Source organism: Fistularia commersonii, chromosome 9 (assembly GCF_037954325.1).
Source record: "Fistularia commersonii isolate RoL2024-O1a breed Wild chromosome 9, RoL_Fcom_v1.0, whole genome shotgun sequence".
In the NCBI taxonomy this organism is placed as follows: Eukaryota; Metazoa; Chordata; class Actinopteri; order Syngnathiformes; family Fistulariidae; genus Fistularia; species Fistularia commersonii.
In genome coordinates, this window is record NC_141292.1 from 1,012,411 (window position 1) to 1,027,211 (window position 14,801).

Sequence of the window (14,801 nt, forward strand, 5' to 3'; positions counted from 1 at the left end):
GAGCCATTTTATATTAGATTTGCAAAGCGTGTCCGTACGATCCGCATCTCAGACGTGTGATAAGAAAGCCTCGGCAGTCATTCGTTCACTCCTTCATTCATTATCTATATCCTTTATCCTACACTTAGGGTTGCAGGTGGGCTCGGAGCCTATCTCTGCTGCCATTGGGCGAGAGGAGGTCACCTGAGACCATTCGCTCATGCATTCACGTGCCATGGGGACAGATGACCTTTGACCCTCATTCACCAATCATAGACGTGCAGCCATTCACTCGTTCATTCACATGTCGTGGGGACAGATGACCTTTGACCCTCATTCACAAATCATAGACGTGCAGCCATTCACTCGTTCATTCACATGTCGTGGGGACAGATGACCTTTGACCCTCATTCACCAATCATAGACGTGCAGCCATTCACTCGTTCATTCACATGTCGTGGGGACAGATGACCTTTGACCCATTTAGGTCTCCTTTGAACCTCCTGTATGTTCTTGGACTGCAAGAGGAACCTGCAGAACGTGGCTGGTCCTCAGGAAGGCCTCCAGCTGGAGTCGAACCAGGGACCTTCTAGCATTGAGGTGCTAGTTTTTGAGGTTTTATAGAGACTTTTTCCCTTTTTATTTCCAAGTCAAGCGCAGGTGTTGGCCGGCATCAGGCCGGGTGTTTGATGGTCCGTCTGTTGAGGTCTGGATGGAACCAGAAGCGCGCAGGGATAGAAACATCTTACCGTCTTCAGAGCCTTCGGATCCGTCACCTGGCTCGGACAATCGCTCCGATTGGCTGTCCTGTCGCGCGTCCCGTCGCTCCGATTGGTCGGAGGCCGCGTGTCGAAAGCTAAATGGCGGCTCGGATAAAGAGTTGTAAAGTGAGGATTCCCGTTAAGTGGCCCAAAATGTTCAAACCATGAGATCCCCGCCGTGTTATTCGACTTTTATTTGATCACCTGTCGATGCTGCCGTATCCTCTTTACCCAGTTGCTACAACAGCCTTATAAACACCCATAAAATTATTTTTAGTATAAGAGCACTGCTGCTTCCTCACAATTTCATTCACCGCCCGGCTTCAGCGCGTTATCAGGAAGGGGAATGTCGGGATTGAAAGGAATACGGCGCGGCGTGACCGTGCCCTCCATTTTTGTAGTCTTTCATGCATTTTTTTTTTTTTGTTGTTTCACCGATGGATGAGCCGTCGTTACGGTTCACCTTCTCAAATTTAAGACCGGTAGATTTTTAGATTTGCGGGAACTCCGAAATGCAACTGAAAGACGGATCCAAAAGGAAAACCGGGACGTCAAAAATGAAATCTATTTTCAATTGTTGTACGATGCACGATGTAAATGTAGATGTAGACATCCGTAGTTCACGCCTAGTCGCTGGTCCAGCGGAGCGTCGGAGCTTCAGCTTCTACTCCGGACTCACTCTCTACTCCCTTCACTTTGGTTTCACCACATCTTTCGCAAGTCCTCGATCTCTGTGGTCGGACACCATAAGCATATATGCGGAGCTTAGAACGCCAGCAGACGAAGGAGTATCTGAGTCATTCATTCGTGATCCTGAAGCCGGGGTCGAGGGGGCGGAGCCTAACCCGGCTGTCGCGAGGCGAGAGGCGGCGTCCATCACAGCGAGAGACGCCTCGCCGTCCCCTCACTCGTTCACACCTCATCGAGACGTATACAACCATTTCCTCCTTCGCTCACACGTCGTAAAGACGCTCGCAACCGTTCACTCATTCATCAACAGGTCGCTTAGAGACACACAGCTGCCCTTCACCCTCTCATTCACACATTTGGGGGCTCCATGAACCCCCTTTTTGGACTGTAAGAGGAAGTTCATATATATATATATATATAAATATACATATACATATACACACACACACAGATTGCAGATTTGAATTTTTTTCGTGATGAAATAGCCATGTTAGCGGTCTTAGAAGAAAAAAATTGGAAAAAAAAATCGAGTGAAATTAAACTGAAATTCATTTTCTAAAATAAATAAAATTTGGGATCTCCTTTGCTGAACTCTGGCGCCTACGGCTGATTCCACGCCACATCTCATATCAATCACTTTGGATAAGTAGATCCCTAATCTGTAAATAACATCAAAATGATCACGTCTCCACTTCGCAGAAATTCACTTTTCACAAAAAAAATGAGGGTACATTGCATGTGTATGTGTGTGTATATATATATATATATATATACACGTGTGTGTGTGTATATACAGGACTGTCTCAGACAATTAAAATATTGTGATCAAGTTCTTTATCTTCTGTAATGCAATTAAAAAAAACTAAAATAACTTTTTATGATATTCTAATATTTTGAGATAGGATGTTTGAGTTTTCTTAAGAGGTAAGCCATAATCAGCAATATTAAAATAGTAAAAGGCTTGCAATGTGTCAGTTGATTTGTAATGAATCCAGAATGTAGGACATTTTTGTTTTGGTCATTGCATTAGAGAAGATAAAGAACTTCATCCCAATATTCTAATTTTCTGAGACAGTCCTGTATATACATGTATATATGTATATATGAATGTATATGTGTAGATAGATGTATATATTACATTCATTGTAATGTATATAATATATATATACGTACATTTCGGTACATATATACATGTTTATGTGCGTCTCTCTCTCTATATATATATACATATATATCTTTATGTGTAAATAGGTATATATACATGTGTATATGTATATATGTGTAAGTATGCACTGTAATTTGCGGACTATTGAGCGCACCTGAATATAACTAAATAAATGTATGTAAAGTTCTAAAGTGATATAGTTACGTGAAGTTATATAGGCCGCACTTGTCTACAAGCCACAGGTGTCCACGTTGCAACGTGTAATGCGAGATATTTACGCAGAAACATTTTGTTTTACTTTTAATTAAATACATACGGGTAACTTCCACAAATACTGGAAATGCTTTTTTTTTTCCCAAACAGTGGCTGTAACACAGATGATGAAAAAGATGAATAACAAATAACACAATCCGTCCATTTTCTATCCCCGCGTCGTCTTCCTCCAGCTCCTCCCGCGCGCTAAATCTGATAAAATCATCTTCTTCTACCGTCGATTTCGAACGACCTCTGAATTTCACGCTCATTTCATGGGTCCGATGTGACGAGGGTAAATGTTTTGGCGGCGTGAAGCTCGTTAGCCCGGAATATTCAAAAAATTAGCCGCATTGTTTACGCCGCGGTGTTCAAAGCATGTGGAAGAAGTAGCGTCTTCCAATCCGGAAATGACGGCATACGCGTTTATGTTTGTGTGTAATTTGAACATTTTTGTAGTTTGTTTTGTTTGTTTAATGTCGTATGAAAATAGGTCACCGCTGACTTCGGCTTGTTTCCCCGTGAAACTCCAGCAGTGATTAGCGAGCGGTAAAAACCTCAGCCAACATCAGCCCGGCGCTGAGGAAACGCGATTGTTCCCAACAATCGGGTAATTTTGGTTCGCCGCTCGTAGCTCCTTCCCGTGGAGTCGACGCAGCTTCTCCGTAACCAGAATCAGCTGGAATCGGCGCTTAGAACCCGCCTTCTCCACGCCGGCGACTTCCCTGCAGGCTGAATCAAAGAAAGACCTCAGTCACTTTGGGTCAGAGAGTCTGTTCGGAGTTTTAACAACCCTCCTCCTCCTCCTCCGCCGCCGCCGCTGCATCAGCCCGTGGACGTTTGTCTTCTCTTTCACTTTACTGAAGAGGGTAAACATTTGGAAGTGATTTTTCCATTAGCCTTTCACTCGTCCCGCCATCTGCCATTGTCAGGCGCTGGGAGAGAGCTCGGGTTCAGCGCGGGGGACGGCCAAACCCTCCACGCTTAGAAAAATGCTGCCGATTTTTCCTCCCGAGTGCCAAAGCGACGCTAGGAAAACAACGCAGCCCGCGCAGATACCTCGTCCGTCTTCTTCGTTACCTCCGGAATGGCGTCGCGAGGATGACGAACGGGTTCTGTTTTTCCCCTCCGAGAAGTATGCTACGCCGCGGAATCGTCTATTTTTGTAATCTTAAAATCTCCGAAATGGCTATAAATGGCTGCAGTCACCGGCTGCTAATCCGAGGGGTCAATTGCTATAATCAGGGAGAAAATTGCACGACTTTTTCTTTTTTCTTTTTCATTTTTTTTTTATGAAAAACAGAGCTGATTGCAACGTCGGCTTCCTCCAGAAACCGACCCAGTGAAGCTTCTCGCCGCACGGCGTCCGCTCGATGCCGTCAAAGTCGGCGATTTCTGGCCGGCGATGCACTCGGTGAACCTGACGAATGAGCTATTTACTATGTTTACGTCGGCCGTCAGCCTGACCGCTGCGGGCGGGGAATTTAAGTGCAGCGCCGTCTTTATGAAGTGTTGCGCGAGGGTTACAGGTGACAGGAAGGGCCACCGATCATTTTTAAATTAAACAGCCCTCACATCTCACACATCGGGGTACGGGGCTGGGGGGGGGCGGAGCGGGAACCGCCAGGTGAGCGGAGCGTCGAGGTGATCTGTGTCGCTAGAACGCCGTATTTCAACCCCCCAGCGTACCAGCCGGCGCCTGAAGATAAGGCCGAGCCGCCTCCCGTGTCGGAGATCCGTGAACCTTGGATATGAAGTCCCGTCTTCAGGGGCGAACGGTAGAGGACGCGAGGACTTTGGAAAGCATTGAGCCCGGGACGGACGGTTTTCGGTCCTTGTCTCTCGGCGTCCCGGGCCACCGAGTTCCGGTCCGCTCGGTTCCCCGCTCGGCCTGCGCTGTATTTATCCCCCATCGGCCCCGGCTCTTCTAACCTGACGGGACAACAAGGCTGCTACTGAAGCCCTGACCGATCAAAGCCTCCCCGCCCGTGACGTGATGTCATTCTGCAGACGCCAAACGTAAACAGGGATTTTTTTCCCGAGCATAAACACCCCCGGTTTGAATATCACGCTAGCGGTCGGCCACCGAGCCTGCGGTGGATTTGTGGCAGGCCCCCCCCCCCCCCCCCCCTCCCACGGCGTGATTTGTTTGTGGTTGGAGCTTCCTGATTTTGGACCTCTCTGTGTTTATATGTGTGTGTGTGTGTGTGTGTGTGTGTTGTCGCGAGGCTTCCCGGAGTTTTCCACGGCACCTGCAGAGCGGAGCAGGATCCCAGAAGGTCGTCTCCGCACACATTTCCACACGAGTCCTGGTGGCTTCCGGCCCATTCGACCTCCGCGCCGTGCGTGTCCGTTGATGAAGCGATAGGAGAAGATATTTAGGCTTCAATCGCGATTTCGTATTTTGTTAAAATGAAGGCGACGCAGCTCCGGGTCCCATCTTCTATTATCTATTAATGTGTCCGTTCAACAAGTCTGACTCACCCAGTGTTTGTAGAATACAAAGAGTGAAATGTGCAGTTGAAGGGATCTTCTTGTTGTTGACAGTTGTGATGGTCGGCAGATGTTCACAGCACACACACGCACAAACACACACACACACACACACACACCTCCTCTATCTAAAGAACCCACAGTTCCTACTTGTTTATTTTTATGTATCATCTACGGAGTTGTTATCACTTTCTCTCCAGCGGTGTTTTTTCCCTGTGGTGAAGTATGATTGTTTCTGCCGTGCCGTGCATTATGTGCACGTCCTGAGCTGCCCGTGCACATAATGTTTTGGTTGAGGACGTCCTCATGCACTCGATAAGGTTTTAGCGATTTAGCTTACTGAATGTTATTGTAATTGTTTGTTAATGACTAATGTTTGAGCATGAATATAAAGCTGCAAAGTGTCCGTATCATCCCACCTCCTCCTCCTAAGATCAACTTTATTGATCCCCATCGGGGAAATTCTTGTCTCAGCAGTGTAACGGTTACAAGTGTCAATAAATGTGAGTAGAAATATAAATAGACAGAGAGAGAAAATAGCAACAAAAAAAACATCCACGGATAAATAGACCGCAGAGAGAACAATAACGGCATCATTAATGATAAGGAGACTGAAAAAAAGGGTGAAAAATCAACCACCAACACTAACGACAACATAAACAGCGAGACAACAGCAATCACAAATATAACATAAATCAACAAAAATAGGCAGGGTGAGTGTGCTGAGATTAACAGGGATTAAATAAAAAGAGGTGTTAGGGCATGGATGTGAACGGGTGAGGGGGTGAATGAATGAATGGGTGAGGAAGTGAATGAATGAATGTATGAATGGGAAATGTAGTGAATGAGTAAATGAATGAATGAATGGGCGATGTAGTGAATGAATGGGTAATGTAGTGGATGAATGAATGAATGGGTGGGGCAGTGAGTGAATGAATGCGTGAAGTAAAGAATAAATGAATGAGTGGGTGAAATAGTTGATGAATGGGTGATGTAGTGGATGAGTGAATGAATGCATGAAGTAGAGAATGAATGAATGAATGAATGCATGAATGGAAAATGTAGTGGATGAGTGAATGAGTAAATGAATGCATGAATGGTGATGTAGTGAATGAATGCATGAAGTAATGAATGAATGAATGAGTGGGTGATATAGTGGATGAATGGGTGATGTAATGAAGACTGAATGAATGCATAAAGTAGATAATGAATGGGTGATGCAGTGAATGAATGCATGAATGGGACATGTAGTGGATGAGTGAATGACTAAATGAATGAATGGGTGATATAGTGAATGAATGCATGAAGTAACAAATGAATGAATGGGTGATGTGGTGGATGAATGAATGAATGGGTGAAGTAGAGAATGAATGAATGACCAGCTGAGTCAGTGAGTGAATGACTGCACGAATGGCTGAGTTGCCGAATGAATGGGTGAGCTAGTGAATGCATGAATGCGTGATGTAGAGAACGAATGAATGGATGGGTGATTGAGTTAATGAATGAACGGGTGATGTAGAAAATGATTGGGTGAGGTGGTGAATGAATGAATGCATGAATGTGTGATGTAGTGACATAATGAACGGTTGAGGTTGTGGGAGCAGCACAGATGCTCCTCAGGCCGGTCAGAGGTGTGTGTTGTCCAGATGTCCGCAGGCTGAAGCATCGCTTCTGATGAGCCGTCGGCCGAAGGAGACGCTCATCAGCCACAGCTGGTGGTGTGTGTGTGTGTGTGTGTGTGTGTGTGTGTGTGTGTGTGTGTGTGTGTGTGTGTGTGTGTGTGTGTGTGCACGCGCATGGGGGGGACAATCTTTTATCAGGACGACACAAATAAAAATCTAATTTTTCTGATTTTTCCCTGAAACTCGGGCCAGAGATGGAGCCGTTACATTTTGTGTAAGATCCAGTCAGCGGGAAAACATTTTCAGGTCAGCGCCTCCCTTCCACTTTTTGTTTTTGGGACGTCGGTGAGATAGTTGTTGTGTCGCGGTGGCTCAGCGCGCCGGGCCGGTGGAAAACACCTCCCGTGGCAAAAGGCATTTCCCAGATTCTTCTGTCAGTTACAGCCGGCTCACGATCCGGCCGAGGAGATTAACCCTCATCTGCTCGCCGGCTGCAGTCCACACACACACACACACACACACACACACACGCTATCATTTCAAATACTACCACAATGCGCAGCCTTTAAATGCAGTTTGTGTTGACTGGAAAGGAGTGTTTGAGAACTGACAGCATATATTTGTATTTATTTATTTGTATATTAATAATCAAAGGGCTGATTAGGGTTTGGTTTCAGGGGAAACGTAATAAGTAGTGTGAAAACCTGCATGCTTTCATTTAGAATAATGCATCCGTGTGTGTGTGTGTGTGTGTGTGTGTGTGTGTGTGTGTGTGTGTGTGAGACTCCTTCCCCTCGGTATCCTGGTGGGAAGCGGAACAGCTGTGCGTTAAGCAGCTTTTACTGTCACAGAATCTGGACGTCCAGTCGATACCCGGAGCCGCCCCCATCCCCCTTCTCTCCTCTCTCAGATCCCCACAAAGACACGTCAGATACCCAGCGAGTTCCTCCTCACAGCCTCCTGTGCAGATGCACGTCTCACACACACGCACACACACACACACCATTGAGACTATGTTTTCTTTAAAAAAAACACACACATCATCACGGAGGGTTGTGGAGAAGACGCTACTACAACTGCCGTGGAAAGCAACTGTGCTTGTGTTTCTCTCCAACTCTTTCACTCTCTCTCACACACACACACACACACACACACACAGCATTGACACTATATGTTTTCTTTAAAAAAAAACACACACATCATGACGGAGGGTTGTGGAGAAGACGCTACTACAACTGGCGTGGAAAGCGGCTGTGCTTGTGTTTCACTCTCTCTCTCACACACACACACATGCATGCATGCATACACACCTCTGGATAAATGTGGTCACATTTGCGAGCTGGCACGGGGCCATCTGTCACACACACACACACACACACACACTGAGGGATCCAACCCTCATCCCAACAACCAAATATAGTCAAGTTGGAGCAGCGGTGCAGGCCTGGGCTGCTGATCCCCCTGCGCACCGCAACCAACCTGGGTCACACACACACACACACGCACACAGGATACGACCGCGGTTGTTTGCGGCCTCGCCGGGGCTTTCACACCCTTCCTGTGTGTGTGCCTGCAGAGCGTGGTCCGCTGCCTGTGGCACCCCAAACTCAACCAGATCATGGTGGGAACCGGGAACGGCCTGGCCAAGGTTTACTACGACCCCGTCAAAAGCCAGAGGTACCTCTTTTCTTTCATTTTGGTGCAAAAACCCCATGGCGGATGGAAACGCGTGCTATTTTAGCTTTGCGATGGTTTGTTTACTATGCTAACAGGAAGTGAGCCGCCGGCCGCGAGGCTCCATTCGTCCGCGGCTGGAGGACATTGAGTTTCCGAGGTCCTCATGTAGCTCTGAGAACATTGAGAAACCGCTCAGCTACGGCCGTGTCGTCACTTCCTGTCGGCGCAGCAAAGACGATGGGGGTCAGAACGCGCATTTTGATTTAAAGTAAGGGGCGGGAACCAGGTGTGTGTTACACACACACACACTAAATTCACGAGTGTTTCTAAACGGGTGGCGTCAATCGCTAAAAGTCACAAATCGGATGTCGGAAGTGTGAGGCGGCGTTCCGATGAGTCACGCCGAAGCCTTGTCGGATGAATCCGTTCACCCCGTGTGTGTGTGTGTGTGTGTGTGTGTGTGTGTGTGTGTGTGTGTGTGTGTGTGTGTGTCCTCGCCAGGGGGGCCATGCTGTGCGTCGTGAAGAGCAAACGCAAGGAGAAGCAAGTGGAGACGTTGACGCAGGATTACATCATCACGCGTGAGTCCCATCCGGACATTTTCTTTAAAAGCACGAGTCCTTTCCGATATCTTCTTTTTTTTTTTCGTGCGATCGAATCCACGCCGCGATCCAAAGGTCGTTTGTAAGCGAACCTTTATTTTGAATTAAAATTGTTTATGCAAATGCGGGGGCCCCTGTCATGCCGAGAGACGTGTCTCACATTTTTCCCATGTTTCCCCGCGAATCCCGTCCAGAAATCTTAGATAAACAGCGAGCGAAACATTTTCTTGTGGGAACTTCAGACGGGTTTCAATAATCCATTTCTTTTTTTCTTTTTTTTTCGTTAATCGCAGCGTTACTCTGTTTGGAAATAAGTCGCGGTTTTAATTGAAAACATTTTCCCGTTTGATTGCTCCAGGAAGTAGACACATCCGCACGCAGTCTCTTTTCATTTCATGTGTTTCCCGATGAATGTCGCCGAGCGCAGCTTTGCAAATATCCAGCATTTGCCCCAAAATACTGCAGCGCGGGGTCTCCTATATTGCGAGAAAGGAAATCTTCGAATCTACAAACACAGATGAAACCGGAAATAAACACTTGATTTGATTTGAATATAAAACAAATGAAATGTATTGAGTTCTTTTCCCCAAATGACGCCTCCCGTTCCGAACGGCTTCACTTTTTACAGCAGCTGGAAGCAATTCTGGGCTGCTCAGTCGATCCTGCGACCTTTAATTCAGCGCTTTCACAGCTCGCAGACTTAAAACACGATCCAGAGCAGTAATCTGCTAATCACCTGAATCAGTGGTTCTTAACCTTGTCGGAGGTACCGAACCCCACCTGTTTTACATGCGCATTCACCGAACCCTTCTTTATTGGATGGAGGATCGGTTCGTCGATGGGTACAAAGAACAGGCGGAGGAGCCTTTTCATGGAATCTGGCTCCCTTCACCTTGAATCCAGCAAGCGCTATGTTCTTGTAGCTCCCATCTCCATGCAGCTGAAGGAAGCCTTCCCTTCGTTTTGCTGCTGCTGGACTAGAATTGCTCATCTTGTCTTTGCAAATCATGCAGTTAGGACGTTAATCACGTTCCGTCATACATGTGAATCCGTATTGTACGTGTTCCTCCGACCGCTTTCTTTTTTTGCCCGACATAATCAGTATGAAGGGATTCAAATATTAAGAAAGAAATCACATGACGTACCATCACGACAGTCACAAGTTACGACAACTGAGCGCGCCAAAATCCCCGCAGCACGGATAGGCCGAGCTATGTGGCGTGATCACCTGCGGTCAGTGATGTCATCACCAATGTGTGTCTTGACCTCCGCCGAACCCCTGAGACTGACCCGCCGAACCCCCGGGGTTCGATCGAACCCGGGTTAAGAACCGCTGACCTAAATGTTTCGTTAAACATCGCCGAAAAAAATAAGGTAAAAGAGTGAATCCGAAGGCGAACGTCCACGTCCGTCGTGACACAAATCCCATCCGCCTCCGCGCCGACATTTAAAAATGACCGATTGATTTTCCCGCCCGAGCGCGGCGGCTCGGCGCGCTTCCCGACAGCGTCGGGTCCGGCGGCGCCACGCGGCGATCACGACGCAATCACGCCTCGGACAGACGCCCGTCCCGCCTCCGCCGGTGTGACTGGCGGCGGCACGGCGGACGCACGAGGCGACCACCTCCTCGCCGCGTGCTGACGCCCCGTCCCATCCGGGCTTCTCATGCGACGCCATCGCCATGACAACAGGGCGTGAAGCGGACCGGCGTCGGGCCGGACCGGTGACGCACTCCCTGGAAAATTAGAGCGGGCGGGAAAGGAGTGATGGGCGGCGGAGGGAAAACCGCGAGGGGGAATCTGTTAACACTAACCTTTTTGCTTAATGTAGCGTGGAGGCGAAGAATTAACACTGAACAGGGACCGGAGCCCTGGATGGAAAATCACTTTATCTAACCCTTTACCAAACCGTCCCCACACACACACACACACACACACACACACACACCTCAGAGGGCACTCATGCACGCTTCCACTCACGCTCTCGTGGTCGTAAAGTGCTCGGCGGGGGGCTTTATTGTGATAGTGCGTACCAAAGTGTGAGGAGTGACGGGGAGACCGTCCGAATCCAAACCCGGGGGTTCTAATGAAGGAGTAAACACAGGCCGAGGTCAGCGGGTGTGAGGGGGGTTTTCTTCTTCTTCTTCTTCTTCTTCTTCTCCTTCTCCTTCTTCTTCTCCTCCTGGAGGTGTGGCAGGAGGTCATCTGACCCTCCTTTCTTGCGTGTCTGCAGCTCACGCCCTGCCCATGTTCAGGGAGGCCCGGCAGCGCAGCACCCGGAAGCAGCTGGAGAAGGACCGCCTGGACCCCAGGAAGTCCCACAAACCCGAGCCCCCCGTCTCCGGACCAGGTCGGTACCCCGAAAAGTCCGACCGGCCCGATAAAACCGTCGGAATATGTGAAGAAGAGGGAGTTGGGCGGAGAAGCTCCGCCTCTCGGGCGATAGAGATATCGATTCGGGGCGGGAAACCAAGAAGAAACACACACTTCCTGGAACGGCAGCTACGTCTGCTGTTTACACACTGGAAGTGTGTGTGTGTGTGTGTGTGTGTGTGTGTGTGTCTTATGCAACCCAGCCGAAGAGTTAGAAAAGCTCTTGGGGCTCCGCCGTAGCCCCGATGTTACCTCATGTTTTCCAACTCCTCGTGAACTCTCCGTGTGTGTGTGTGTGTGTGTGTGTGTGTGTGTGTGTGTGTGTGTGTGTGTGTGAAGCACAGGTTTTTGTTCTCTTAATACACACTCCTGACAGACGCCTCATCTGTGCGTGACCGGCTTGGTTTAAAATCTCTGACAGTTTTTTTTCTCTCCTTCTCCCGACCCCCTGAAATCAAATGTTTCCCACAGCGAAGGAGTATTTTTAAGATTTGAAACAAATCCAAGGTTTTTTTTTTTTGTTTAAAAAAAAAAAACAACCTCCGGAGAAGGTTTTTCCGCGCAAAGAGGAAAAGTGTCTTGACGGATGTGGATGGATGGGATTGTGTTGGAAGGCTGCGATGCTGCGGTGACGTAGCATCTCCAAGCAGATCCTTCACAAACTAAACGCTCGCTAAGCCGCCGCCTAGCATGCCGAGCTAACGCCCGATCAGAGGCTAACGGCTGCTAGCCCGCGGCGTGGACCTCCTGGCTCGCTGGAGAAGGTCCCGGGAGGAGGTGGTGGAGATGTTCTCTTACAGGAAATATGGAAAGAATAAGAAGATGAGTGATGGGTTCCTGGGGGAAGCGAGGGAGGAGAAGGCTTCGGCCGGCGAGGAGATCCTCTCGCCGGAGATCTCCCGTTCTTTGGACGGGAACGAGGCCTCACCTCTGGCGAGAACACAGGAAGCTCCAGCCGCTGCTGATCTGAGAGGCTGGAGATGTTACAACACACACACACACACACACACACACACACACACACACTCGCTCTCTCCCTGGGGTCTCAATCACGTTATCATAACATTCTGTTATCGCCGGCGTGGTTTTCCACGCTGGTCTCCAAAAGTTTCGAAGAAGGAGGAGGGAGAAGCAGAATCCGCCTCGCCGCTTTGTGTGGAGAAGCTCCTGGAGGCGCGAAGCGTTCCCGGGCCGAGGAACCTCCTGAGACGTCCCGGCTCCGAGTGATGGATGAGGCCTCGGGTCCTCCCGAGGGAAGACGCTTCTCCGTGTCTCGCCGAAGATGAAGCTGAAACGGACGCGGTCGCTCACAGGCCCGGTTCTTTCCTGAACGATGATCTGCGAGTGAGTAGAAGCCGCCGCCGCGGAACAGAGGAGCGGCTCCACGTCCTCGGTGGCACATTTCGGGGAATCTGGCTTGTTTTGCCAGCTGCTCGCCGCCGAGGATCCCCTGAAAGACGTCTTTCCGGAGCCTGCGGGAGGACGGCGTCCGATTCCCGCCACGCGGATCGGATAGCGCGCATTTTGTGTCACGGATATAAACGAGGACGTCCGACGCCGTCTCTCCGCAGGAACCTTCCGCAGATCCTCCGAGCTTTCGTGCACCGGGACGGCAGAGGAACCTTCTCATACTAGACCCAGCTGGGTCTTCTTACACCTCCAGAACAACTCCAGAAGCCGCGCCCATCACCTGGTGCTTCATGCAGACCAGAGACATTTAAGAAATAACTATCCTACACGGCTCGGATGGTTTCTGGAGACAAAATGGTTGGAGGTCCTTCTGGCCAGAGGGGTTTCTAGGGCTCGCAGAGAAACATCTACATTTTGGACCAGAATAAGCGCAGCGTTAGCTCACGGCTAACAGGGTTCTTCACACGGAGAACAGAAACACTCCAACCATCTGATGCTCCCTGGTTGTTATTCCACCTCCACGCCGTCCACATCTTCTTCCACGTCTTCTTCTTCTTCGCAAGTGAGGAGCTGAATCTTGTTGAAGAAGAAGGCGAATTCCTGGAAGCCAATGAAATCAAACGGAGCGGATTAGAATCCACCTGCAAATAAGTAGAACTTTCTGGAAGGGTTTATGTTCTCCGATCGATGGGGGATTCTTTTAATGTGAAAGCGAGTTCTCGTCTCTGATCGCCGCTCCCCGTCCGTCCCGGCAGGTCGCGGCGGTCGCGTGGCGGCTCACGGCGGGACGCTGTCCTCCTTCATCGTGAAGAACATCGCCCTGGACAAGACGGACGACAGCAACCCGAGGGAGGCCATCCTGCGGCACGCCAAGGCGGCGGCGGAGGATCCGTACTGGATCGCGCCGGCGTACAAAAAGTAAGAAGCCGCTCTTGTTTCTCATTAGCGCCGGCGCCGTAACGCGAGGCGATAATGAGCCGGCGCTCGGGTTTCGTCCGAATCAATCTTTCACGAGGCCGACGGTCGGACGGGCGACGCAGATGCAGGAAGCTCTCGCCTCAATGTTGTCGCCGCGGCGTCTCCCCCAGAACCCAGCCGGAGCCCATGTTCGCCGAGGACTCGGAGGAGGAGGAGACCGACGACAAGGAACCCCAGTGGAAGAAGCGCAAGATCTGAGGACGCCGCCGCCTTCCGGAGGAACCCCGGGACCCGCCCACTCCCCGCAGAACCCCCTCCGGCTTCTCGTCCCTCAGAAGGACGACCGACTTGTTTCGGTTCACCAAACCCCGGTGAACCCGCGGATCAAACAAGTCCCGACTCTCGTCGTTTTTATTTCTTTCCGGTCCGGCGTTTGTTGGCGATGCCTTCAGGCGCCGCCGTGGACGTGGCTCCTCCGTCTGTAGAATCAAGCTTCCCGCCGGTGATTTCCGGCCTTCTAGGTATTTTTTAAAACCTGTACAGTTTTGAGATATAAAAGAAAGCGTCACCTGTGAGCTTCTGACCCTCCACCCTAATAAAAGACTTGTGTAAGAACCTCCGTCCGAGTCCCGCTGAAGAACCTCGGCGGCTTCCTGGACCTGCAGACTTCTTTTTCAGTTCCGTGTGCGGTGATAGACCTCGGGTGGAGTGACCCGGCTACCGTCATGCTAAGCTAACTCACGAGGAAAGAGGGCGAGAACGGCGTCCATCTTGACGGGTAACCGCAGCCGCCGTGCGCCTTCTAAACCTCCTCCTCGCCGGAGAAGGTCCCATGAGGAGGAGGAGGAGGAGATGTTCTC

At 49.8% G+C, this 14,801-nt stretch overlaps 1 protein-coding gene across 1 annotated transcript in view; it reads left to right on the plus strand.

The window, feature by feature from the left end:
- The window catches only part of wdr70 (WD repeat domain 70), a 46,351-nt gene extending 31,791 nt beyond the window's left edge, over window positions 1-14,560 (plus strand). The window contains exons 14-18 of the mRNA XM_086151795.1: window positions 8,539-8,639; window positions 9,141-9,220; window positions 11,474-11,590; window positions 13,779-13,941; window positions 14,112-14,560. Of these exons, the coding sequence (XP_086007921.1) occupies window positions 8,539-8,639; window positions 9,141-9,220; window positions 11,474-11,590; window positions 13,779-13,941; window positions 14,112-14,199 (549 nt within the window). The 3' untranslated portion in view covers window positions 14,200-14,560. The remainder of the gene's footprint in view (window positions 1-8,538; window positions 8,640-9,140; window positions 9,221-11,473; window positions 11,591-13,778; window positions 13,942-14,111) is intronic.
- Window positions 14,561-14,801: the final 241 nt, after the last annotated feature.